This window comes from Chiloscyllium plagiosum, chromosome 9 (assembly GCF_004010195.1).
Source record: "Chiloscyllium plagiosum isolate BGI_BamShark_2017 chromosome 9, ASM401019v2, whole genome shotgun sequence".
Classification (NCBI taxonomy): Eukaryota; Metazoa; Chordata; class Chondrichthyes; order Orectolobiformes; family Hemiscylliidae; genus Chiloscyllium; species Chiloscyllium plagiosum.
In genome coordinates, this window is record NC_057718.1 from 38,644,301 (window position 1) to 38,670,703 (window position 26,403).

A 26,403-nucleotide genomic window follows, 5' to 3' on the forward strand; every position below is an offset into this window, starting at 1 on the left:
CTCTAAAGAAGGAGGCCATCTAGTGTGTTCTGTGGTGGAACTGGTCCTTCTGGGAGCAGACACGGCGGAGGCGGAGGAATTGGGAATACGGGATGGCATTTTTGCAAGAGGTAGGGTGGGAAGAGGTGTAATCCAGGTAGCTGTGGGAGTCGGTGGGTTTGTAAAAAATATTAGTGTTAAGTCGGTCATCATTAATGGAGATGAAGAGGTCCAGGAAGGGGAGGGAGGTATCAGAGATGGTCCAGGTCAATTTAAGGTCAGGGTGGAATGTGTTGGTGAAGTTGATGAATTGCTCAGCCTCCTCGCGGGAGCACGAGGTGGCGCCAATGCAGTCATCAGTGTAGCAGAGGAAGAGGTGGGGAGTGGTGCCGGTGGTCCGCCACTCACCTATTGTACTCTATGCTACTTTCTCCCCACCCCCACCCTCCTCTAGCTTGTCTCTCCACGCTTCAGGCTCTCTGCCTTTATTCCTGATGAAAGGCTTTTGCCCGAAACATCGATTTCGTTGCTCCTTGGATGCTGCCTGAACTGCTGTGCTCTTCCAGCACCACTAATCCAGAATGAGCCAGATTTGTGCCTGTCCCTGCATGCAAAGTGGCCAATCAGCATCTTTGCAATGAAAGTTACCATGAATTCCAAAATGAATAATACGTGAATCAGATGTGTGCTATGATGGTGTTGGTGAAGTTGGTGCATGTCAGATGTCAACATTGGTGCATGGGTGCAAGAAGTTGCTGGCCATGAAGCATGCCCTGAGTTGATGACTAATGCTGACAAAGACTGACTCCACAAGGAGCAAGTCATGAGCTGCAACACCAGGTGTCTGCTCAGACCTTTATGTCAGGAATTGTAGCAGTCTAATTTCTGTACCCTGCCTGTGAAAGTAACATATTGTGCATAAGTAAGGCGAGATGACATAATATTGAGCTGTTAATACAAGCAAATAAATCTGTTGTTGCTCAATTGCTAGATTTTCATCTTCCTATTAAAACCTTAGGTGGAAATACAACTTATTTTTCCTCAGTATCAAGAAGCTCATTTTATTCTCACCGTATTTTATTAACTAACTCACCATTCCTCCTACCATTCCAAAGCTGGGAAAATTCTGTCCCTTGGTTTTACAGGTGAATGGGTTTCTGCTGCATTTCCACTAAATTTTCAGGGGTGAAGTAAAAGTGTCTCTGAGGAGTTTTCAGTTCACATATTTATTGGTTGCTGAAGCAGTAAGAAGGGGTCATAAGGTTTGTTAAAATTTACTCTTGGGGCATGGGGATCACTGGCTGGCCACTATTTGCTGCCTGTCCCTAGCTGCCCTTGAGAAGGTGGTGGTCAGCTATGTTCTTGAGCCACTGCAGTCCATGTGCATTAGGTGGATCCACTATGCCCTCCTAATTTGTGCTTTGCTGATGTTGGACAGGATTTGGGAGTGAGGAGATAAGTTACTCGCTGCAGTATTCCTAGCCTCTGACCTACATTTATAACCACTATATTTATATGGCGAGCCCAGGTAAGCTTCTGGTCAATGGTAATCCCCAGAATGTTCATAGTGAGGGATTCTGTGATGGTAGCACCATTGAATGTCAAGGGACAATGCTTAGATTGTCTCTTATTGGAGATGGCCATTGCCTAGCATTTGTGTGGCATGAATGCTACTTGTCATTTGTTAGCCCAAGCCTGGATATTATCCAACATTATTGCATTTGAATGTGGACTGTTTCAGTATCTCGGAGTTGCAAACATTGTGCAATCATTGGCAAATATTTTCCCTGCAGAAATTACAATATATTTCCAAGTGAAGATGGTGTGTGCTTGGAGCGGAACTTGCTGATGGTGATGTTCCCATTTGTCTGCTGCCCTTGTCTTTCTAGATAATACTGGTTATGTGTTTGAAAGGTGTTATCTAAAGGGAATTAGAGAATTTCTGCAATGTATCTTGTCAATGGCACATGTGGTGGTGGAGGGAGTGAATGTTCATGAATGCAGTACCAGTCAAATGGGCTGGTTTGCCCTGGATGGTGTCAAGCTTTTTGCGGGTAGCTGGTGTTCCGTCTCACACACACCTGAATAGTATCTTGTAGATGATGGATAGAAAGCTTTGGGGAGTCAGGCAGTGAGTTATTGGTTTCAAGATTGCTAGCTCTGACCTGCTATAGTAGATACAGTACTTTAAGGCTAGTCCAGTTCAGTTTGCAATTGATGGCAATTGATAGTGGAGGATTCAGTGATTGTGATGTCACTGAGTGCCAAGGGATGATGGTTAGATTTTCTCTTTTTGGAGATGGTTGTTGCCTGGCACATGTGTGTCATGAATGTTACTCGCCACTTGTCAGTCCAAACTTGGATGTTGTCCAGATTTTGCAGCACTATCAATTATAATAAATGATACTTTTAATAATCTTCGTCGAGACTGTGGTGCTGGAAAAGCACAGCAGGTCAGGAGCATCTGAGGAGCAGGAAAATCGATGTTTCTGGCATAAGCCCTTCATCAGGAATGAGACTTGTGGGTCGGGGCTTAGAGATAAATGGGGGAGGTAGCTGGGAAAGTGGTAGGTGGATGAAGGGGAGGGAGAAGGTGATAGGTCAGAGGGGGAAATCATGGAGGGGTCTGGAGGGCAGTGCCGGGTTGGATGCTTGGGACTGGGGTAATGTGGGGGGAGGGGAAATGTGGAAACTGTTGAAATCCACATTTACCCCGTGTGGTTTCAGTGTCCCAAGGCAGAAAATGAGGCGTTCCTCCTCCAGGCGTCAGGTGGTAACGGTTTGACGGAGGAGGATACCCAGGACCTGCATGTCCTTGACAGAGTAGGAGCGGAAGTTCAAGTGTTCAGCCATGGGGTGGTGGGATTTGTGGGTGCGGGTGTCCCAGAGATATTCTCTGAAACAATCTACAAGAAGGCGTCCTGTCTCCCCAATGTAGAGGAGACTGCACCAGGTGCAACGGATGCAGTAGATGACATTGGTAGAGATACAGGTGAATTCTGACAGATGTGGAAGGATCCCTTGGGGCTGTGGATGGAGGTGGGGGTCCGTTTGGAGGTGGCGCAAGTGGCAGAGGATGGTGCATTGTATGCGGAGATTGGTGGGGTGGAAGGTGAGGACCAGAGGGTTCTCCTTGTTGCGTTGGGAGGGGTGGTGTTCAAGGGCTGTGGCGCGTGAAGTGGAGGATATATGCTGGAAGGCATCATCAACCACGTGGGAAGGGAATTTGCGATCGTGAAAGAAGGAGGCCAACTGGAACTTTCTGAGGTGGAATTGGACACCCTGGGAATAGATGTGGCAGAGGCAGAGGAATTGGGAATAAAGGATGGCGTTTTTACAGGAGGTGGGGTGAGAGGAGGTGTAGTCTACGTAGCTTTGGGAGTCAGTAGGCTTGTGGTATATGTCTGTAGTTAGTCGGTCGCCAGAGATAGTGATGGAGGGGTCCAGGAAGGGGAGGGATGTCACTGATGCTGTCCAGGTGAATTTGAGGTCGAGGTGGAAGACGTTGGTAAAGTTGATGAACTGCTCAACCTCCTTGTGGGAGCATGAGGCAGCCATGTGGAGGAACAGGTGGGGAGGTGCCAGTGAATCTGCGGAGAGTCATGGGCACCCGCTATGCCTGCCTGTTTTTCAGATACCCTCTCTCTCTTAATAATCTTCACTGAACTCATGAACTTGCACCTAACTGTCCTATTGCTTCCATTATATATTATATTATTACTGTATCTGGCATATGATCATATGAGCCTCTATCCAAAGTTACTATTTTCATCATATGGCAGCAGTCTTTTGATTATTTCTGGATATAATTACAGTGAAGCTATTCTCACATCTGTGTTTAGATGTGTAAGAACATGGAAATGTAAAAGAGAGAAACAGAAGTATGCCATTTTGCACTCAGGTTTGTTATGCCACATGAAAAGATGGTGGCTTGTCTGATGCCTCAATTCCACTTTTGTGCCCAACTCCCACACCCAATGACAGCCAAAGTCAACCTAAACCTACCAGACCAAACCTACCTGTCTCATTGGTGAGAGACAACTGGTAGTGGTTTAACCTGAGGGTCACCACACCTCAGGCAAGGGGACAGGTTGAGAAGAAGTGTTCTTCATGGTAACCTCAGACGTGCAGGCAGTTAACCCATGCTATTGGTCTCACTCTGTGTCGCAAGCAGCTATCCAGCCAAATGAGCTAACGAAACTCTCACCCCAACACTTGACTCCCCTTTAAATCAAAAATCTGTCCAAATGACTTCAATCTCCAATTCTTTCTGCTGAAATGAATTATAAAGATTTATAACCTCTGACAGAAGAAATTCCTCAGGTGGAACTTTTTGAAAGCAGCACATAGAACCAGTCATAACCTCATAGCACTTATAGAGTCATAGAGATGTACAGCACAGAAAAAGATCTCCCAAACTAGAAACTCCTCTCGCTGCCCATAGTTTGAACTCTGAGTCCATCATCCCTAGTCAGAACCCTGGCATGCCAACTATAGGTGTAAGTGGCGAAGTCTTGGATAAACAACACTCACTCTGACGTATCGCCCTCCATGCTTTGACTGTACTAATGACAGTGGGGTTCTGGCAATGGTCCATAACTGTCCTCATCTTATCCATGAACAACAGGTTAATAAGAGGGCACTTTGCCTGGGAGGCCTCGATATCCACCCATATTGAGTTTGGATCGTTACCTACCCAATCGCAGATAAAGGAGAGCAGGGAACTCAATTGATACCTCCTGATGTCTGGGAAATCAACTCTTCCCCCTCCATGAGGCAACTGCAATTTAGTAAGTTTGATGAGGGGCCGCCCACAATGCCAGACAAAGGAACCAAACCACCCCATAAGCTTCCGCAGCGTTGACCAGGGAAACATTATAGGGAGCATATGCATGGGATAAAGCAAACGAGGAAGAACATTCATCTTAATGAGAGATATTCGGCCCAGCCATGAAATTGGAAGAGCTTCCCATCTCTGGAGATCTTGCCTAATATTGGTGAGCAAGTGAGCAAAGTTAGTCCGAAATAACAGATCAAACTTGGGAGTAATAAAAATGCCTAGGTATCGGAACCCTGCCCGTGACCACTTAAAAGGGAACTTCTGGGACATCCTTAAGGTTCCTCAAAGGCAAAGCCTCCGATTTTGCAAAGTTAATCTTATATCCTGAAATAGCCCCAAATGAATTGATACATTGTATCAAATGAGGACAGAGGTCATCGGTTCGATAAAAACAGAAGGACATCATCCGCATACAGTGTAATCTTGTGTGCCTTCGAACCCACTTCCAGAGCGGTTATGTGGACGTTCTGACGAATGGCTTCTGCCAGTGGCTCTATCACCAACGTAAACAACAGCAGTCAGAGGGGGCAGCCTTGCCGACTACCCCTACCAATCCTAAAAAAATTCCCAGACTTCACCCCGTTGGTGACGACCACGACCAGAGATTGGCGATATAAAACCTCTGAGGAGAAAGTGAGGTCTGCAGATGCTGGAGGTTAGAGATGGAAATGTGTTGCTGGAAAAGCGCAGCAGGTCAGGCAGCATCTAGGGAACAGGAGAATCGACGTTTTGGGCATTAGCCTGAAGAAGGGCTAATGCCCGAAACGTCGATATAAAACCTCTACCTACATAGCAGAGACCCCACCCAACCCAAACTGTTCTAAGACATAAAAACGATATGGCCATTCCACCCGGTCAAATGCTTTCTCTGCATCTAAGGAAATCACCAACCCCTGAAGCGATCGCTGCTGACAAGCTTGGATCATATTCAGCAACCTTCTAATATTATTAGAGGACCGATGGCCCCTTATAAAGCCTGTCTGGTCCTCTTTAATAATATGGGGCAACACCCTTTCCAATCTCAGCGCCAGGATCTTGGACAGAATCTTGAAATCTGAATTTAATAAAGAGATGGGCCTGTATGAGGCACAATCCTCAGGAACCTTCCCCTTCTTAAGAATTAGGGAAATATTAGCTTCTCTCAAAGATGGTGGTAGGTATTCATGCATATAGGAGTGATTGTACATCTCCAACATAGGCCCTGACAGAATCTCTATAAACTCCTCATAAAACTCACCTGGAAGACCATCAGGGACAGACGCTTTCCCACTCTGAAGTTGCCTAGCTGCGTCCTGTATTTCCTGAACTATCAAAGGGGCATTAAGGAGAGAGGCCTGTTCCAAGGTTACCCTGGGAGGTCCAGGTTCTTAAAAAAGGTCTCCATTTTAGCCCTCCTGTCCTCGCAACCTTCACACCAATATAATTCCGAGTAAAAGCTCTGAAAAGCCTCATTAATCTTTTTAGCTTCGTATGTAAGGACCCTGGCGCTGTCTCTGATTGCAGCAATGGATTGGGGAGCACGTCTTTTCCTAGTCAGGTATGCTAAATACTTCCCTGGCCTAACCCCATATTCGAACAGCCTTTGTCTAGCAAAAGCAAGTTCTTTCTTTGTGTTTTGTGTCAGTGTTGAATTCAAGGCAGCCCGGAGGGCCATGATCCGCCATAGCTTAGTCACCGAAGACCGTGCAAAATGTGCCGCCAATCTTTCAACCGCGTCTCAAGCAGGTGCTGCTGTTCCTCCTTCTGTCATTTCTGGCTAGCCGAATAGGAAATAGCTAATCCCCTAGCAGAGGCCTTAGCAGTCTCCCATAGCATAGATGGACTACTAGTCGTGCCTGAGTCGATAGTCAAGAATTCCTGAAACTCCTTCAAAAAGTATTCCACAAATTTGGAATCCTTAAGGAAAAAAGGGTCCAAACACCAGTGCCACAAACCTAGCCCCTCACTCTTGGCCTTAACCTCCAAATACACTGCTTCATGATCAGAGATAGCTATATTCACAATTTTACAACCCATAATCGAATCCAGAAGTGCTGAGGGAGCCAGAAAGAGGTCAATCCTCGTGTGACATTTATGTGGGTTTGAAAAAAAGGTGAAGTCCCTGCCAGTAGGGTGAAGACATCTCCAAATATCCACCAGCCCCAACTCCTCGCATAAGTCAACCACCTGCTTGGCCTGCGAAGAAATAGTTGGGGATCCAGAAGGCATCCTGTCCACTGTCAGATCCAAAAGATAATTAAAATCCCCCCCTATAATAATGTACTGTGTTCCAAGAGCACTGAACTTAGAGAAAGCACTAATCAAAAATTTGAGGGGATGCGCCGGAAGACAGTAGACATTTAAAATGCCATATTCCTCCCATGTATTAGGGCTTTAAGTATCACAAACCGTCCCTGCTCATCTTTCACCTGCTCTAATAATGTGAACGGAAGATTTTTTCTGGATAAGTACCGCCACTCCCCTGCTTTTAGTAGTAAAGGATGAAAAGAACCCCCCCCCCCCCGTTGTAATTTCACGTGCTCCCCATCATCAAGATGGGTTTCCTGCAACAAAGCGATATTAACCCTTTCCCTCTTAAGGCTAGAAAGCACTTTTTTCCTTTTAACAGGTGAATGACTTCCCTTAATGTTCCAGGTGCACTATTTAGTAAGACACTTATCCCCTTTCAGAGACCCTTGAACCCCCAGGGAGGAAGAACCCTGCTTACAAAGCACCGATCATAAGTAAATAAAGACTCATAGAGTCAAAGAACTATACATACAAAAACTACTCTATCATAACTATAAACAACTATTACTACCAAAAAACTACAAAGAAACCAACTATAAAACCTTGAATGGAAGACTCTTTCCCCTGCCCATAGGGGGCACTCACCCTACCCATCCCCTCCTTCACAGCTCCTTAAAACCCAGACTGTGTCCCAGCCTTAGGCCAGAAAAAAAACAAGAAGATGATCCTTAAATCAACAGAAAAAAGACCAAGTCAGGATGAGAACTCCACCCATCCCTGGCTTCATGTCACCCCTACTTGTGAATAAAAGAGAAACAGAAGAAACAAAGGAAAGGGTAGAGACAACAAAGAACATCCACAAAATTTCCCATCAGAAAATTCAGTTATTAAAAAAAAGGAACAACTTACTCCAAGGTTTTTTCCCCCCTTTCCAAAAAGGAAAGTATTAAGAAGGAAGAAAGGAATTTTAGAAAAAGGAAGGGAAAACCTGGGGAAAGATAGAAAAAAGAACAAACATTAACCATATTCTTCAGGCCAATCCTTCTATTTTAAGGTGTCTACAAAGTTTTTAGCTTTATCTGCTGAGTCAGATTTATAAACTGAGTCCTCATGGCTGAAATGGAGCATTGCGGGGTATCTCATGGAGTACTGGATGCCCAGGTTCCTCAGCCTCTTTTTAACTTCATCAAAGGACTTCCTCTTTCGAATTAAAGCTGCAGAGAAATCTTGGAAAAACATGATTTTTGACCTCTTGTACAGCAGTGCCTGCGGATGTTTTCCCAGGGATCTGGAAGCTTCTATGCCTTTTTGCTTGTCCTTATATGAATGGAAGTGCACTAGGACTGAGCGGGGGTACTGCACCAGCCCTGACCTGTGCAGTGTAACCCGATAAGCCCTTTCAATCTGTAGCCTGCTGGACTCGATGTGAAGGCCCAAAAACTTCGGCAGCCAGTTTTCAATGGAGCTCACTGGCTGCTCACCTTCAGGGAGCACAACAATTTATCCTCCGACCTTGATTTTCGAGGTCGTCGATATGGTCTCGCAAGGCCCACACCTCTTGCTTCACCACCTGGATTCGACTGGATGAGGACACCATTTCAGCTTCCGAAGCCTTAGTTCGACCCTCCACCTCCTCCAGCCTCTCCCCAAGGCCCTGGATCTCCTGCTCATGCTTTTGCAACATGGATGCGATAGGTTGGACTTGGGCACGAATCACCCCACAGATCTCCTCAATCGCAGCCCCAACTTTCAAGGTAAGTCTCTCCATCGCCGCAACCAATTCCTGTGAATCTGTCAGGTCCTGGGTGGGGGGGAGGACAGGAGTGGCTGCTGCTGCGACAGTCTCTGGTGTTGTAGGTGCTGCAGGGGCGTGTCCTCCCTGCTGCTGTTTGCTTGTTCCTTTTCCCTTTGGCTTCCTTTTCCCTTTGGCATCTTTCCCCCCCACTCCCAAAATTAACAAATGTGTTCTGTAAGGTTTTAAACTCATAATTCCACCACATAAGTTGGCCAGGGATGGCAAAAAAACACCAGTGTGCCTTGGCTGTTAGGCAGAGCTGTCGACAACAGTTCTATAGAATTACTGCCATCTTGCCGAGTCCCCACATACCTTTTAAATGTTGTAATTGTACTAGCCTCCACCACTTCATCCAGCAGCTCATTCCACACGTGCACCACCCTCTGTGTGAAAAAGTTGCCCCTTAGGTCTCTTTTATATCTTTCCCCACTCACCCTAAACCTATGCCCTCTAGATCTGGACTCCTCCATCCCAGGGAAAAGACCTTGTCTATTTACCCTATCCATGCCCCTCATGATTTTATAAACACCTATAAGGTCACCTCTCAGTCTCCGATGCTCCAGGGCAAACAGCCCTTCTTTAAAAAAAGACCAACTACATGTTGTGCCACTCAAGCCAGTGGCAGGCCTTCCCAATGCAGGAAACTTAATTAACACTAATATAAAAATGCAGATGTCAATGAGAAAATGGCGTAGGAATGGAGAGGCAAGTTAATCTTATTCACCTCTCATTGTGACATCATCAAAAATGAGTGTTAGAAACAGAATTTTTTAAGAGAATGGAAGGATGGTATTTGTGGGGATCACTGTGAAGGATGGATATGACTTTGCAATAACATGAACGTGAGTGTCATGCGTGGTTGATCAGTTGTGCTGTGAGGAGGGGAATACGAGGTTTGTGGTTTGAAGAGTGGTGTTCAGAAGAAGACTGTGGAAGGCAAAGTAAGGGATTTTAATACCAATATCCCCTCTAGTTTTTGTTTTGTTAAATGCTGCCTATTCATTGTGCATAGAATGTTTATAATTTGTTTGAAGGGCTGTGCATATGTTAACTAAAAGAGGCTAACTTGTGCTTGACCTGTGTAAAGATTTCTGGGATCCTGTGCATTTACACAATTTAGGTGAAACATTGGTTTGTCCTTGAACATGCCATTCCACTTAACGTTTCTGTCCTGATTAGGTTGTCAAACTTCTTGCGGCACCATATCCAGAAGCTATATGCCATGCTTTATGAAACATCTCTGTTCAGTTTGCAAAAATGACCCTGAGCTACCAAACATTTCTCATTTGAATTCTCTGTTTTAGTCCCACTTTGATCTTTCTGACTTTGGCTTTCTGCATTGCTCTAATAAGCTTGATAGAAGTTCATGAAATAGCACTTCATCTTGCATTAGCACTTTTTAACCTACTACGTTTAGACCATAACCATTGCTCCCATTTTATTTAGGATACTTGTTGTTGGTAATGACTCTCTAGACCCATTTTTGTTTCTTATCCCATAATTTTTTGCTTTTGCCTTGCATCAACTTCCCTTTCGTATATAGATTTCTCTATCATCATCCTTTCACAGTTTCTGGTCTTGATTAAAACCTGCCATATATCTTTACAAATCCCCATTCTGATGAAACTTAAAACGTTAACCTTTGTTTCTCCATTAATGTGGCTTCACTTGCTAAGTATTTTCATTTTTAAATAATACAGCTCATGACCCAACTGTCACTTCACTCCCTCCTCCAGTTGTGCCTTCTTCTCCTCAAAGATCTCTGTGTCATATATCAGCATTCTATAACAGAAATGATAGTTAGTTGACTTTGTCTTGGTCCTTAATCAAAGTCCCAATTTGCCAGTCAGAAATGAGTAAGAGAGATAAATTTATTCTGCTTTCAATTATTCCCCTCCCCTCTTTTATGAACTGCTACATCTTTACTCTGGCTATTTAAATGACCTTTGTTGATGAGAATGTGACTTTTGGATATGTGAACACAAATCTGTATTCATCATCTTAGTGTAAAACTATACCAAAGCACCATGTGTCCACATCATTGACATTGTTATTCAGCAGTAGTGTTGGGATAACATTGCTATTTCTCAGGTTTAGGAATCAAGGAGGTATGTTATGACATATTTATATTCACTAAAAATGTAATCTTATAAATGTGCCATTAGAAATTCGTCTTTTGATTTCATTAATAACAGTGTCAATAGCATATAATGTAGATAAAATATTTCCAAACTAACCTGGTGATACAAAGTTCATTCCAACTTAAACTGGATGAAAAAAAGCTGATTACTACATATTAGATTTTGTAGTTTTGGACCTGTCTATTTCTGACACTGAATTGGATGCAACAGCTTTTGCCAATGCTGTGGGACAACCATTTTTTTGTTTTATTTTTCATTCATGAGTCAAGGGCATCACTGGCTGGGGAACATTTTTTTTGCCCATCCCTAATTGCCCAGAGGGCAGTTAAGAGTCAATCACATTGCTGCGAGTCTGGAATTACATGCAGGTCAGACCAAGTTAGGATGGCAGTTTCCTTCCCTAAAGGACTTTAGTGAACCAGATGGGTTTTTCTGACAATTAACAGTGGATTCATGGTCATCTGGTATCTATCCTAATCACAGATTTTCTTATCTATTCTTCCTGATTCCTGCTTCTCTCCCACCCCGGCGTAATTTTTATTTCACATTCTAATGAAAGGCAATCAACCCGATGCATTAACAATGGCAGAATCTTATAGAGGTCTGAGGGACATGGTCTATGGCAAGATTTGTGATAGGATTGGACAAGAAGTGTGGTGAGCCCTGTCTCAATACCAGGAGCATCTTGTTGGATCTCTTATATTTTTAATGAGTGGCATCATATGTTTCTTGCTAGGCAGAGACAACTTGCTAGTTAAGGAGTATTATAACTTATTAAACCACTAAGTAATGCCACATCTTATGTCATTAATATTTAGTTTCCTATTTTACCAAATACGCCAAACCAACTAGACATTGAGAAATCTCATCATTGAAACCAGTGTGGCTACCAGACAATTTCAGCTCGCTGCTGGCTGTGATGAGCTTTGATGTTGCTCAGCACCGAGCAGCTTTAAAGTGCATGATTCATGAACACCACTAACATACACTCTTTGTCCACTGACTATGGAGTCTGGAATTGGCCAACCCCACATGACCAACACAACACCTCTCTGATCAACTTGCCACGCTGTTGACAAAGCATAGTCTTGCATTACAGAATACAGTAACAATTAGATTTGAAAGGCTGCTGCAAGGACACCATGTGCACATGCACACATACCCGGCTGATGGATTAGACCAGTCTGTTTCCCAGGACTGCTTGCCTTCGCTCACTTCAAGCCTACCTGCATGCGAGCAGCATTAACGTCTTATCTTATCTTGTGCTAAATAATCCATCACACAACCAAGCAGCATGCCTTGCTAGACAGCGGTCCTCAGTCAGGGGGTGTACATCTTGCTGTATTGCAGTTGCTACATCAATCTCAGATCAGCACCATGCGCCAGCAGCTTTGCAGAAAACATCCTGCAAGTGTAGCTAGCAGGCACCCATGTCTCAAAGTCTTAGAGGAATAGTCCTCAATGAAGTCCAGGGGGGAACCTCTAGGTGAGAGTGCCCTGGAACAGTAAGCCTGGGGAATTGGACATAGTCAGCATCTGGTCAGGGTGTTCTCGGTCAGTTTCAGTAGTGGGTCATGATTCGTCCTGTGACTCCATAGCAGCCAGTCTGGAGTAGGGCCAACACAGTTGGGGATGCGTACATCCACCAGTCAGGGGTCTGAGAACTTCAGGGTTGTCTACTCAGGTCACTCAAGGGTGTGGGTCAGAGTCAGTCCAGTGGACCCAACCACAGAAAGTAAGGTGAAAGGGTGGTAGGGGTATAAAGAGGACTACAGATGTGGAAAGAACAGTCAGGAACCTGTTTTCAGTTAGAAACCAAAAGAACTGCAGATGTTTTAAATCAGAAACAAAAACAGGAGTTGCTGGAAAGGCTCAGTAGGTCTGGCAGCATCTGTGAAGAGAAATCAGAGTTAACGGTTCTGGTCTGGTGAGGAAGGGTCTCCCGGCCTCAAAACATGAACTATGATTTCACTTCACAGATGCTGCCAGAGCTGCTGAGCCTTTCCAGCAATTTCTGTTTTTGTACCTATTTTTCAGTATTGGGGCCTCAGACTGCGGGGGGAAGGGGAAATGAAAATTGGGAAGGGGCAGCAATATGTATTTGCAAAGATTATACATTAAAGCATGAATGGGAATGGGGTCACACAGGAGAATGATTTATTCATAGTTAGGAGCACTCAGGCTTCAAGAGGGATGAAATTATATGACCACGCTTGGCTTGGTCACTTCATATGCCAGGGGCTAGGAAGGAAATGTGGACAGGTAAAAATTCATGTAAATGGTTGGGTGGGGACCTTGCGGGTTTCATGGGAAGGACCATCAAGAGGGGAATCTTGATCTGTTGCCCGATTCTGCAACATATTTCACCATTGCTCACGTTGCTCAGATGCCTAAAAGATTTGGCCAGATTTACTCAATGGGAGATCCAAGGAACATAGCTAAGTTTCAAACCTCAACTAGTTCAATTGGGTTGGTATAAAGTTCCAAGAGAGCAAAGTGCAGAATGCAAAGTCCAGACACCTTACAGGAGGCCAATTTTGGTTTATGGTCCAGACTGAACTATCATCTGTCTGGGCATGCTACATTGAGTTTTGTTTTAAGATGGATTCTCGCCACAAGGCCCAGCACAATTTTTCATAGATATTACAAAATGTGCCTCATTAAATACTTGCCTTGCTCCTGTGGTGTCCCTCACATCCAATTCTTTCCCCATCTTACCACATACCTTTCCTGGAACAACTTGCTTCTTACCAGATGCTTACGGAAAGTGATGGAGTCTTTGAACTCCTTGAGGAGAATTACCTCATGAAACTTTTAGTAAGTGACCTCAATATTAATTGTCCAAACTCACTGGTCAAAAGCAAGCTACTTTAGCCAAATGCATCAAATTCCAGATATTTTTAATCAGGCTATTTCCTGTGGGTAAGAATGCCTATGACACTAACTGATCTGTACTTAAAATAGACCTTTTGTTGACTCATAAGCAGTTGCATTCTGCTCAAACAAGATGGAGTAAATTTAGTGAGCTTTTCCTGTCTGCAACAACAATTTCAATTTTGGACTGGTGACTTTAACTGTTGTACCAACCATTCTAAAGAGATAAAGAAGATGATACCTTCTTTATCAAATGTAGGGATTAATTGGACAAATTTGGATGTCTCAGCCTTTGGGTCTGAGTAAAGTGTGGTTTCTTCCACAGAGGTCCATTTAATGGGCACATTGAAATTCTTTCTTTCAGCTCAAACTGTTTAATAGAGTCATATAATGATACAGCACGGAAACAAACCCTTTGGTCTAACTCATCCATGCTGACCAAGAGTCTCAAACTAAACCAGTCCCACTTGCTGGCATTTGGCCCATATCCCTCTAACTCCTTCCTATTTGTTACTTATCCAATTGTCTTTTAAATGTTGTAACTGTACTTGCATCTACCACTTCCACTAGCAGTTCATTCCACACACAAACCAACCTCTGTATGAAAAAGGCGAAAGTGAGGACTGCAGATGCTGGAGATTAGAGTCGCGAGTGTGGTGCTAGAAAAGCACTGCAGGTCAGGCATCATCCGAGGAGCAGGAAAATCAATGTTTCGGGTAAAGACTTTCATCAGGAATGTTCCCAATTCCTCCGCTTCCACTGCATCTGCTCCCAGGAGGACTAATTCCACCACAGAACACACCATATGGCCTCCTCCTTTTAAAGACCGCAATTTCCCCTCCCACATGGTTGATGATGCCCTCCAGCGCATCTCATCCACTCTCACCCTCCCCTCCCAGCACCTTCCCCTGCCACCACAGGAATTGCAAAACCTGCACCCCCACCTCCCCCCTCACCTCCTCCGCCCTAAAGGAGCCTTCCACATCTATCAAAGTTTCACCTGTACTTCCACACATGTCACTTACCGAATTCATCAATCCTGATGTGGTCTCCTTGACATTGGGGAGACAGGATGCCTACTCGCAGAGTGCTTCAGAGAACATCTCCGGGACACCCGCAACAACCAACCCCATCACCCTGTGGTTGAACACTTCAACTCCCCCTCCCACACCGCTGAGGACATGCAAGCCCTGGGCCTCCTTCATCGCCACTCCCTTACCACTGATACCTGGAGGAAGAACACCTCATCTTCTGCCTCAGAACCTTCCAACACCATGACAACAATGTGGATTTCACCAGTTTCCTCATTTCCCCTTCCCTCACCTTATCCCAGTTCCAACCTTCCAGCTCAGCACCACCCTCCTGACATGGTCTACCTGTCCCTCTGACCTATCACCATTACCCCCACCACCATACACCTATTGCACTCTCAGCTACCTTCACCCCCAGCCCCAACCCCCACCCATTTATCTCTCCAACCTCGAGAGTTCCAGCCTCATTCCTGATGAAGGACTTTTGCCCAACACGTCGATTTTCCTGCTCCTTGGATGCTGCCTGACCTGCTGTGCTTTTCCAGCACCACACTGTCAACTCTGCATGAGAGCGTTGCCTCTTAAGACCTTTGATATTCACTTTATCTATGCCCCCCATGACCTTATAAACCTCTATATGGTCACTCTTCAATGTCCTACACTCCAATGAAAAATGTCCCAGCCTATCCGGCCTCTTCTTGTAACTCAAACCCTCCAGTCCCGGCAACATCCTGGTAAATCATTTCTGAACCCCCTCCAATTTAATAATATCCTTCCTGGAGCAGGGCAACCAAAACTGTACAGTGTACATCCTGTACAACCTCAACATGACATCATATCCCCAATTCCTATATTCAGTGTTCTTAGCAATGAAGACTAGAGTGCTAAACACCTTCTTAACCACCCTGGCTACTGATGATGCAACTTTCAAAGAACAATGCACCTGAACTCCTAGGTCTCTCTGTTCGACAACACTACCCAGGGCCTTACCATTAATTGTATAAGTCCTGCCCTTGTTTGTTTTACTAAAATGCAGTACCTCTCATTTATCCAAATTAAACTCCATCTGCCACTAAATGAAAACCAAAAGAACTGTGGATGCTGTAAACCAGAAACAAAAATAAAAGTTGCTGGAAAAGCTCAGCCGGTCTGGCAGCATCTGTGAAGCGAAATCAATGTTAATGTTTCGGGTCTGGCGACCCTTCCTCAAATGCAAATGTTAAAAAGAGATAGTGCCAAATACAAAAGGAGGGTGAAAGGAATATATAGTTTGAAGTCCTTACAGTGGCTTTGAGAAATAAAATTTTAAATTGGGGCCACAGTTGTTTAACTAATGTTTAGTATCCTTAACAGTAGCCAATATGTCTATATTCCTTGAGTTCTCTGTGTTCTGATGTTTCTTTTTGATCTATTCTGTCACTGTCCATGGAAGCCGAGAAATAGAGCTTTCTTCAGCTCTGGAGTCATAAATCCCTCTTCCCTGCACTGCCAAAAGCCGTTCCCTGAAATGCAAGTTGGTTTGAGAAATTCCAAATCTGAATTCACTCTTTCAAGCTTGATAATTGCAGGTGATGTCTTTTTATCTTCAATATATGAAACTTAGGCAAATCTAAATAAGAATAGCAGATGAGGACCTTTCCATGCCTAAGTTGAGTAGTTTCAATGTGTTTTGATGAAATATTAATTTCCGTTCTGATGAGTTATTTATTCCACTTTGTTTTTATGGAGCTTGATGGTCAGCTGATTGCTGTGAAGTCAGTATTTGTCTTTTTGTTTAAACCTTTTCCATCCATGGATGTCTCAGGCATTAAAATCAGATTATGAAATTTAATAATCAATTTATAATTATAATAATTATATTTTGTTATTGTTGTGATATATTGAAAATGAAAAAAGGTGTATGAAATCTTTTATAACATTGATTATAACATAACTAATTGTCTATCTTGTATTAAGAAGTATTCAGTGATTGAAAATATAGTTATTTGCGTTCACAGATATCTTTAATGCATTACTTTTCTTTATAAAATCATAGCATTCCAACAGTGTGGAAGCATGGCATTTGGCACATTGAGTCCACATCAATCCTCCAAAGAGCATCCCACCCAGACCAAGCCCCCTACACTGTCCCTGTAGCCCTGCATTTCCCATGGCTGATCCACCTAACTTGCACATTTTTAGACTGTGGGAGAAAACCAGAACACCCAGAGGAAGTCCACGCAAACACTGGGGTGTGTACAAATTCCACACAGACAGTTGCCCAAGGGGTGGAATAAAACCTGGGTCCCTGGTGCTGTGAAGATGCAGTGCCGCCCCGCACAGTGTAATGTACATTACAATGTTCTACTTAATTGTTCACACAAATGTAACTTATTTCACATAGGAAATAGTTCAAACTTAACTGAAGTATATTCTGAAAAATCATAGTTCTCAGTATTGTTATCACCAAAAAGACTCACACCCACAGGGTTAAATTTTATGAACATTAAACTTTAACTGGAAAGCTGAGTATGGTTCTGTAGTTCACACACAACAGTATAGTATAGTGGTATTGTACTGGAGTAACAATGCTTTTTATTGAAGGGAATACAGGCAATATCTGTGTCAAAAGCAATATTGCTTCATTACAGTTGAAGTTATTTGCTTTTTTTTATGTTCCATAGGACATGTCAGCAAGAGGATCGTCTGCACAGCTACCAAAAGCTTACGATCCAGAGCCTGTGTCAAAGTATGGCACATTGGATGTCACTTTTGATTTTGACTCACAAGCACAGAAACTTATGGTAACAGTAACAGCTGTTACAGACATTCCAACACATAACCGAACTGGCAACAGTTCATGGCAAGTACATCTTGTGCTACTTCCCACAAAGAAACAACGATCAAAAACAAGTGTCCAGCGGGGACCTTGTCCTGTCTTCACAGAGGCATTTAGGTTCAATCGCATTGAGTCTGAGATGATTGGTAATTATGCAGTGCGATTTAGGCTCTACAGTATACGACGCATGAAAAAGGAAAGGATTGTTGGTGAAAAGGTATTCTATCTTACCAAGCTAAATCTACAAGGCAAGATGTCCATTCCAATTGTGCTGGAGCCTTGTGGCAGCCTCACTGTAAGTAATTCAAATTAAAATGAAGCAGTTGTAGTAAATGTATATGTTGCTGGTTAATCATTGCAAGAAGGCAAATAGTGCTACTGGATAATAGTTGAGTGTGAAAACCATTGCGTGCTGCCTTCTTACATGTCAACAATAAACATGACATTTTGTTTTGATTTTCTGCAACATCTCCTCAACTTAGGACTTTCAAGGTGACAAGTAACAAACTATAAAAAAAATTCACAAACCTTCTTATGACTGTTAAAGGATATGTGCCTGACATAACATAGACGTTCATGAAACTACAAATAAATCTATAATTGATTTCAGTTTACCCGGAATGCAGTAATCTCCTCATTTGAACACCCCATGCTTGCCCAATCCCATGGAATTGAAAGATGGCTGATGCTGAAATTTAGGGATTCTCAAGTGAGTCGTAAGCTAACTCTACACAGGACAATTAGAAGCTTTTTGTGGCTTATAAGTGAGGATTTATCCTATCTCTTGTGCAATTGGTTTGCAAAGTTAACTGAAATTGGATGAATTCCAGTGTTAATTGCAGGTCTACTCGTCTAGATCTTAGTGAAATAAGGTTGACTCAAAGAAATACATAAATGAAGCTGGATTAAGTCACAAGATTTTTTTCCATTACCCAGCAATTTTATATTACATATTATGTTTATTCCTCTTTTGCTCATTTCTCATGTCCAGAAGATAAAACCTCACATTGAGATACATTTCTAAAACTGACAGAACCTTCTAGAATTTTGCAGCACAAAGATGATTGCCATCATCAATAATCACTCGCAAAGGTCCACCTAGAAAATTCCATATAACTGCTTATGGGTTCTGTGTGTCCTTGCGGATCAGTTCGATCCTAGAACTGTATCTCCATTCACACATTTGTCAGGTGTTTCCAGAAGGTGGAAATGGCCTTTGGTCTTGAGATCATGGCATTCCTTTCTCTGGTTTATTTTACATACTTGCTCTTGTCATTGGGTGTTCTCGAAGAATTGTGACCCTTCAAATAGAAGTTTCCTCCAAGTTGATTTCTTCTGAATGAGGATCTCCCATGTGTTGAAATTGATGTTGTACTTTTTGAGGGAAACTTTCAGAGAGTCTTTGAAGTGCTCCCTTTGTCATCCTATCATTGGTTTGCCTTCCTTGAGCTGGGCTTTGACAGAAAGAACTCAGGCATCCTAAGCACATGGCCAGCCTAACAAAATCTGTTTCAGCTGATCATGGCCTTAATCCTGGTGCTGTTAGCTGCTTCAAGGACGTTGATATTAACATGACTGTCCTCCCAGCTGATGCAGAGAATCCATCTCAAACAGCATCGGCACTTCTGAAGGGTCTTGAGCTGGCATCAATATGAAGTCCAAGTTTGGGAGCCATATAGAAGTGTTGAAAGAATGATTGTACACAAGGATCTTGGTATGATCATGGATGTCACAGTCATCGAAGACTCTCTTCCTTATGCATCTGAAAGTGGTGCTCTCAGAATGGCTGTGATGTTGAATCTCCTCATTGATCTCAGTCTTACCTGAGAGGTAGCTTCTTGGTAAGGGAAATGCTCCATGTTTGGGAGGATTTCTCTATTTATCTTAATGGAAGGATGGACTGGAACTTGACCTGGGATGGTTTGGTAAAGATTTTGAGTCTTCTTGGGGTTGAGTCTAAGATAATTCTTCAGTATGCTTCTGCAAAGACATTAAACGAGGCTTGAAGATTTTCTTTTGATGAGCAAAGATGACATTGTCATCCTTATACTGAAGTTCCACAAGTGATATCGGTGTCAGTTTCTTCTTGTATTTCAACCAATTGAAGTTGAAATGTATTATTCAGTTTACACCTTGTGATCAATTGTCCAATAATTCATTGGAGGCTCAATTTGGCTGTAAAAGGCTCTTTCCAGGCCTCTCAGTATTCTGTAAGTTTCAATCAGATCCTCCCTCATCCTTCTAAACTCCATTGAAAAATTTGTCACCTGCATATGGTAAGACCATTAGACCATCAGATATAGGAGCAGAATTGAGCCATTTGACCTATTAAGTCTGCTCCGCCATTCAATCATCGCTGGTATGTTTCTCAACCTCATTCTTCTGCCTTATTCCCATAACCCTTCATCCCCTTACTAATCAAGAACCTATGTATCTCTGTTTTAAATGCATTCAATGACTTGGCCTCCACAGGCATCTGTGGCAATGGATTTCACAGATTAAACCCTCTCAGGCTGAAGAGATTCTTCCGCAACTCAGTTTTCAAGGTTGTCCCTTCATTCTGAGGCTGTGCCCTCAAGACCTATTCTCTATGACTCATGGAAACATCTTCTCCTCATCCACTCTTTTCTGCACTCTCAGTATTCTGTAAGTTTCAATGAGATCCTCCATCATCCTTCTAAATTCCATCTAGTACAGACCAAGAGTTCTCAGCTGCTCTTCAAATGACAAGCCTTTCATTTAGAATCATAGAATCATAGAGATGTACAGCACAGAAACAGACCCTTTGGTCCAATCCGTCCATGCCGACCAGATATCCCAACTCAATCTAGTCCCACCTGCCAGCATGCAGCCCAAATCCCTCCAAACTCTTCCTATTCATATACCGATCCAAATGTCTTTTAAATATTGCAATTGTACCAGCCTCCACCACATCCTCTGGCAGCTCATTCCATACATGTACCACCCTTTGTGTGAAAAAGTTGCCCCGTAGGTCTCTTTTATATCTTTTCCCTCTCACCTTAAACCTATGCCCTCTAGTTCTGGACTCCTCGACCCCAGGGAAAATACTTTATCTATTTATCCTATCCATGCCCCTCATGATTTTGTAAACCTCTATAAGGTCACCCCTCAGCCTCCGATACTCCAGGGAAAACAGCCCCAGCCTGTTCAGCCTCTCCCTATAGCTCAAAACCTCCAAACCTGGCAACATCCTTGTCAATCTTTTCTGAACCCTTTCAAGTTTCACAACATCTTTCCGATAGGAAGGAGACCAGAATTGTACACAATATTCCAACAGTGGCCTAACCAATGTCCTGTATAGCTGCAACATGACCTCCCAACTCCTGTACTCAATATTCTGACCAATAAAGGAAAGTATACAAAACGCTTCTTCACTATCCTATCTTCCTGCGACTCCACTTTCAAGGAGCTATGAACCTGCACTCTTTGGTCAGCAACACTTCCCACGACCTTACCATTAAGTGTATAAGTTCTGCTAAGATTTGCTTTCCTCTGGGATCATTCTTGTGAACTTCCTCTGGCCTCCAAGCCAGCACATCCATCCTTCGATATGGGACCCAAAACTGTTCACAGTTTTCCAAATGCAGTCTGACCAGAGTGTTATGCAGCCTCAGCAGTATGTCACTGCTCTTGTATTCTAGTCCCTTTTGAAATACAGTTATTTCTGATAAAACTCGATTGTTTGTTTCTCGTGGGATCGCGAGTTATAAGAAAATTGCGTAATAGCCACACCTTTTAATATAATGGGATCGGAATCACATTATAGCCAATACAGGCAAGGAAAGTTCATGTTCTGCAAATAAGTCTAAATTCTTCAATCACGTTAAAGCCAATACGCATTGAAGAGACACACATTATAATAGAACCGACTTTATATTCTAACATTGTATTTGGCTCCCAACTGCCAACTGAATCTGCATGTTAATTTTAAGAAAAACCTGAGCTAGGCTGCCAGGTCCCTTTGTGCTACAGATTTCAGAAGCCTTTCCCATTTAGAAAATAGTCTATGCCTCTATTCTTCCTACCAAAATGCATAACCTCACACTTTCCCACATTGTATTCCATCTGCCACTTCCTTGCCCACTCTCCTGGCCTGTCCAAGTGCTTAGCATGTTTCTTTTTCTTTGGAATGAATTTCAGCTTGCCTCCCAAATTACCCCCCAAAACTCCTGCCATTGCTACTCCACCATGTTCCTTGCTTGGCTTCTCCTTCTCTGGCCAGCTCCTGCCTCATGGCTTTGTAGTTACCTTTACTCAGTTACAGTGCCATTACATCTGATTCCAGCCCCTCACTCTCAAACTGTAGAGTGAATTCAATGATATTATGGTCACTGCCCTCTAGGGGTCCCTTCACCTTATGCTCTGTAATCAAGTCTGCCTCACCACTATACACCAAATTCAGAATTAACTGTTCCAGAGGGGGGTCTACCACAAGCTGCTTCAGAATAAAACTATCTCATAGACATTCCACAAAGTCCCTTTCATGAGATCCACCACCAACCTGATTTTTCCAGTCCACCTACTTATTGAAGATCCCCATGATTATTGTAATAATGCCTTTCTTACATGCCTTTTCTATCTGCTGATTTATTTTCTTACCCATATCCTGACTACTGCTCGGAGGCCTGTACACAAATCCAATCAGGGTCTTTATTCTTTTGCTGTACCTCAACTCTACCCGCACAGATTCTATAACTTCCAATTCTATCACTTAATTCTTTGATTTAATTTAATTTCTTAGTAACAAAGCAACTCCCACCCCCTCTACCTATCCTTTCAATAGACCGCGTAAGGATATTTCATTTCCAGCCCTTATCCCCTTGCAGCCATGTCTCTGTGATACCCACAATGTTGTACCTGCCAATTTCAATTTGTGCTACAAGCTCATTTTCCTTGTTTCATATGCCACATGCAGTTAAGTACAATACCCTCAGTCTTGTGTTGTCTGCCCCACTTGTTATAGTTGTCCCCTTTTCTGCTATGCCTGAAGTTAGATTCCTGACACTTTCTATACTCTCTATCCTTTTAATTACTTTAGAAACTTTAATAATCTATAATAAAAATGGTTGAAATACAATTATTTTTCTATGACTTTGTACTAAAACTGTGAATCTGAATCCCATTATGGCATTTTGAACATTTTTATTTTGTTTTTAAAAGGTCTGAAAAATAAACAAGTTTGATCTCAATAAAAGGGCCCATAAAGCTGAAATGGAATGTAGCAAAAATGCAGCTGATTCATTCCTGTCACTTACAGATGGAAACATGCCATGCTTACTTAGTCTGTGACTCCTGTCCCATATCAATGTGGTTGTTTCTTAACTGTTCTCTGGAGTGGTAAGCAAGTCATTTAGTTATACTAACTGCTAGAATTCAAGAATCCAGACGACTAAGGGCGGGAAATAACTTCTGATCTCACCATTCACATCCTGAACGTGAACTAAAGTGAAAGAATGGCAAAATATTCATACCATTTAAACAGCAATATGAACAAAATTAATGAGAATATCTTAGGTTGCATATTGAAATATCAATCAAGATCATAATTAATTCCTGTAATGACTTACTGATAGCACAGTTCATTGCCTCAGCATTTATTATAAACTCATCTAATGGGATTCTTTATCAAGGGAAATTTAGAAAATGTATCAATCATTTAAATTTATCAAAATACAAAGTTTATAAGAATTTTGGTACAGTCAGTGATGGGCTTAATATCATGACAGTATTGTACACCATCTTTCAGTGTAGTAGTGATTTCTGTGGTTCATGACAACATGCAGGCTATGTGTCCACAACAATATTTTGCAACATCAAGCTTTGACTGAATATAATGTGACATTCCTATTTGGTTAGTTCAATGATTAAAATATTGCTTTAGCATGCTACTGAAAGCCCTATTTTTCATATGTCTTTTGCTGTAGCTGTGTGGAAGTTATTCAGAAGTGTCATGAAACATGGTTAACTACAATAAGAGTTAAATCTGTTGTTGTTTCAAAATCTTATCAGAAATTATAAAGATTCTGCTTCTAAATGTTATGCCTAGTTCTTAATACTGCCAATGCAGAATGTCTTTCTTGTCCTATCTATGTCGTTGGTATTTACATAGCCAACTGGATTCTCCCCTCCCAAATTCTTTTCCAATCCTTAGCAGAACAAATCCTGATGCTGGGCACTTGACACAGTTTCCTGGACTCTCACTTTTTGCTGCAGAGAACAATTTCAATTCCTGTTATTCTACTGTCACCTACTATCAGTTCGCATTTTTTGGCACCCCTCAACTTGAAGGACTTCTTGTACCATGGTACCTAGGTCAATTAGCTCATTCACCTGCAGCCGTTACTCTCATCCAAACAAGCTGAAAGAACTTCAGACTTGTTGGACAATTGCAAAAGCTGCAGCTCTTGCGCTCTTGCCCTTTTCATTCCCTTAGCTGTTACCTTCCAGTCACACTGTCTTGTCCATGATCACTGACTGAATCAGAGGACACTATGCTAAAGGTTTTGATTGCTTCCTGGTATAAATCATTCAGGTAACTATCCCCACGCTGAAGTTTTGCATTACCTGCAGCTCAGCCTCCAATTCCTAACCTCAAAGCTGAAACACCTCTAGCTGTGAATACTTTACTGCAGGTGTATTTGCCCTGGATCACACTAGCATCCACGAGTTCCCACATACTGCGGGCATGACATATCATCTGTCCTGACAACCTTAATTTGTTTTAATTAGCTACATAATTGTTTTAATTTAGTTATTTTTCTTATATGTATTATTAACCTTACCATCAATTTCTATACAATTTAAACCTTAAGAATAGTACTTAATTACTTAGAGGAGATACTCACCAAATAGCTTCCTCAATTGTAATGGAATAAGACCCAATTTCGAGAGGGTGTAAAGGTTAGAAAAAGCAAAACCAAAGGAGCCTCTCCTTCGCTCCTGATTTCACTAATCAGTGATCACCCAGCACTCTATTTAGAGCTCCAGTCAGTGCTAAATTACATTGAGTTGCCTGTTTTTATATGCTTCTGAAACAAAAGAGATAGTTCATCCCAGTTACAGGAAAAATAGTTTCAACTGCTTTCCTTAATTATCTAACTTCATCTGTTTTTCTTGTAAAATCTTGCTGTAGGCTAGGAAATTTAGAATTGAAACAGTAAATTTCAGTTAAATATGAAATACAAACAAAATTATATTCTTACAAAAGATTAAAATTCCCTATTCACCATCTGCCAGCGTCTGGATAAATATCGGAAGGTCACAGGGTGACTCTCAGCAGTTCCCCAAAGTTTCTGTCCCATACTGGGCCTCTCAGTCAGGCATTGAGTGCATTTTATTGAGGGGCACCCCTACCCCGGCTCGGGCTCTGCTTAGGTTTGCTTGTTGTGCTCCCTGCATGGCAAGCCTCCTGCTCACCATGGGTCAATACTAAGGACCTTTTCACCATGGACCTTATTGAGGTGGAAGCGTAAAGGTGGTCCACATCACCACACACTATCCTCCTCCCTGATTAATTGTCCAACCCCTCTGCCCAAAGAAACTCCTCATGAGGAGGGGACACTAATTTTTACCTCATAAGTGGAATTAAAAAATAGAAAGAGAGAAAGATCTAAGACTATAGTTGGAGTCTCGTGGCAATTGTGGTGTGGGATAATGTAGCAAAGCCAGAGTTTTTAATATAAAGTTGCCATAGCCCATGTGGACGAGAGGGCTGTTGTCTCAATAGAGAGTGAGAGAGACACTTGGTGGTGGTTTAAGCTGATTGGAAGATTTTTAACTTTCTTGTAGAGTAAGATGAACAGATTAGAAAAATGATGAGTTTTTTGAGTTGTCCAGAGTAAATTTTTTTGCAACAATGTATCTTAGAACCAATAGGGGGAACACACGAGATTTATTAACATGTAAATTAATTAACATGTAAAGAGCCAGATTTAGATTAGATTAGATTACTTACAGTGTGGAAACAGGCCCTTCGGCCCAACAAGTCCACTTCGACCTGCCGAAGCGCAACCACCCAGACCCATTCCCCTACATTTACCCCTTCACCTAACACTACGGGCAATTTAGCATGGCCAATTCACCTAACCTGCACATTTTTGGGTAGTGGGAGGAGACCAGAACACCCGGAGGAAAACCACGCAGACACGGAGAGAATGTGCAAACTCCACACAGTCAGTCGCCTGAGGCTGTTAGTTTACAGCCTAACAGTGTATGAGCACCCATCTGATAGTTATCATGATGTGTTTGAGTTGAAACAACTATGAAGATTCAAGATTTAGATAAAGTTAACATCAATGCAATGGTACAGAGAAAGTCCTCAGTAAACTGGGCAAGTTTACTGATAAGTGAGAAGATAGAAGATCAATAAAAAGTAATTTAACATGAAAGAGAGCCAGTTTACACCCCTAAAGAGTAAGAACTTGCATTTCTAAAAAAAATGAGGTAAGGGGCAACTTAAAACCAAACGTAAATTGCTAAGAATGACACTAACAATCAATTTTAGATTATCAATTGGGCTTGCATTGAAACTCAATTTTTGATGCTGGAAACTACATTCATGTGGAAGGCCTTGTCCTTTGCAAACCAAAAGAACATGAGCCATTTTTGAATAAACAGAAACTTGGAGGGCAACCAATCACTGGCACATTTCCCAAGGTAAAACTTTGACCAATTAT

The 26,403-nt window shown here is 42.5% G+C and overlaps 1 protein-coding gene across 3 annotated transcripts in view; it reads left to right on the forward strand.

Moving 5' to 3' along the window:
* syt14a (synaptotagmin XIVa) overlaps nt 1-26,403 on the forward strand; it is a 228,130-nt gene that overhangs the window by 146,249 nt on the left and 55,478 nt on the right. For all 3 annotated transcript variants that reach the window (XM_043695734.1, XM_043695732.1, XM_043695733.1), the window contains one exon: nt 17,553-18,002. In XM_043695734.1, the coding sequence (XP_043551669.1) occupies nt 17,553-18,002 (450 nt within the window). The remainder of the gene's footprint in view (nt 1-17,552; nt 18,003-26,403) is intronic.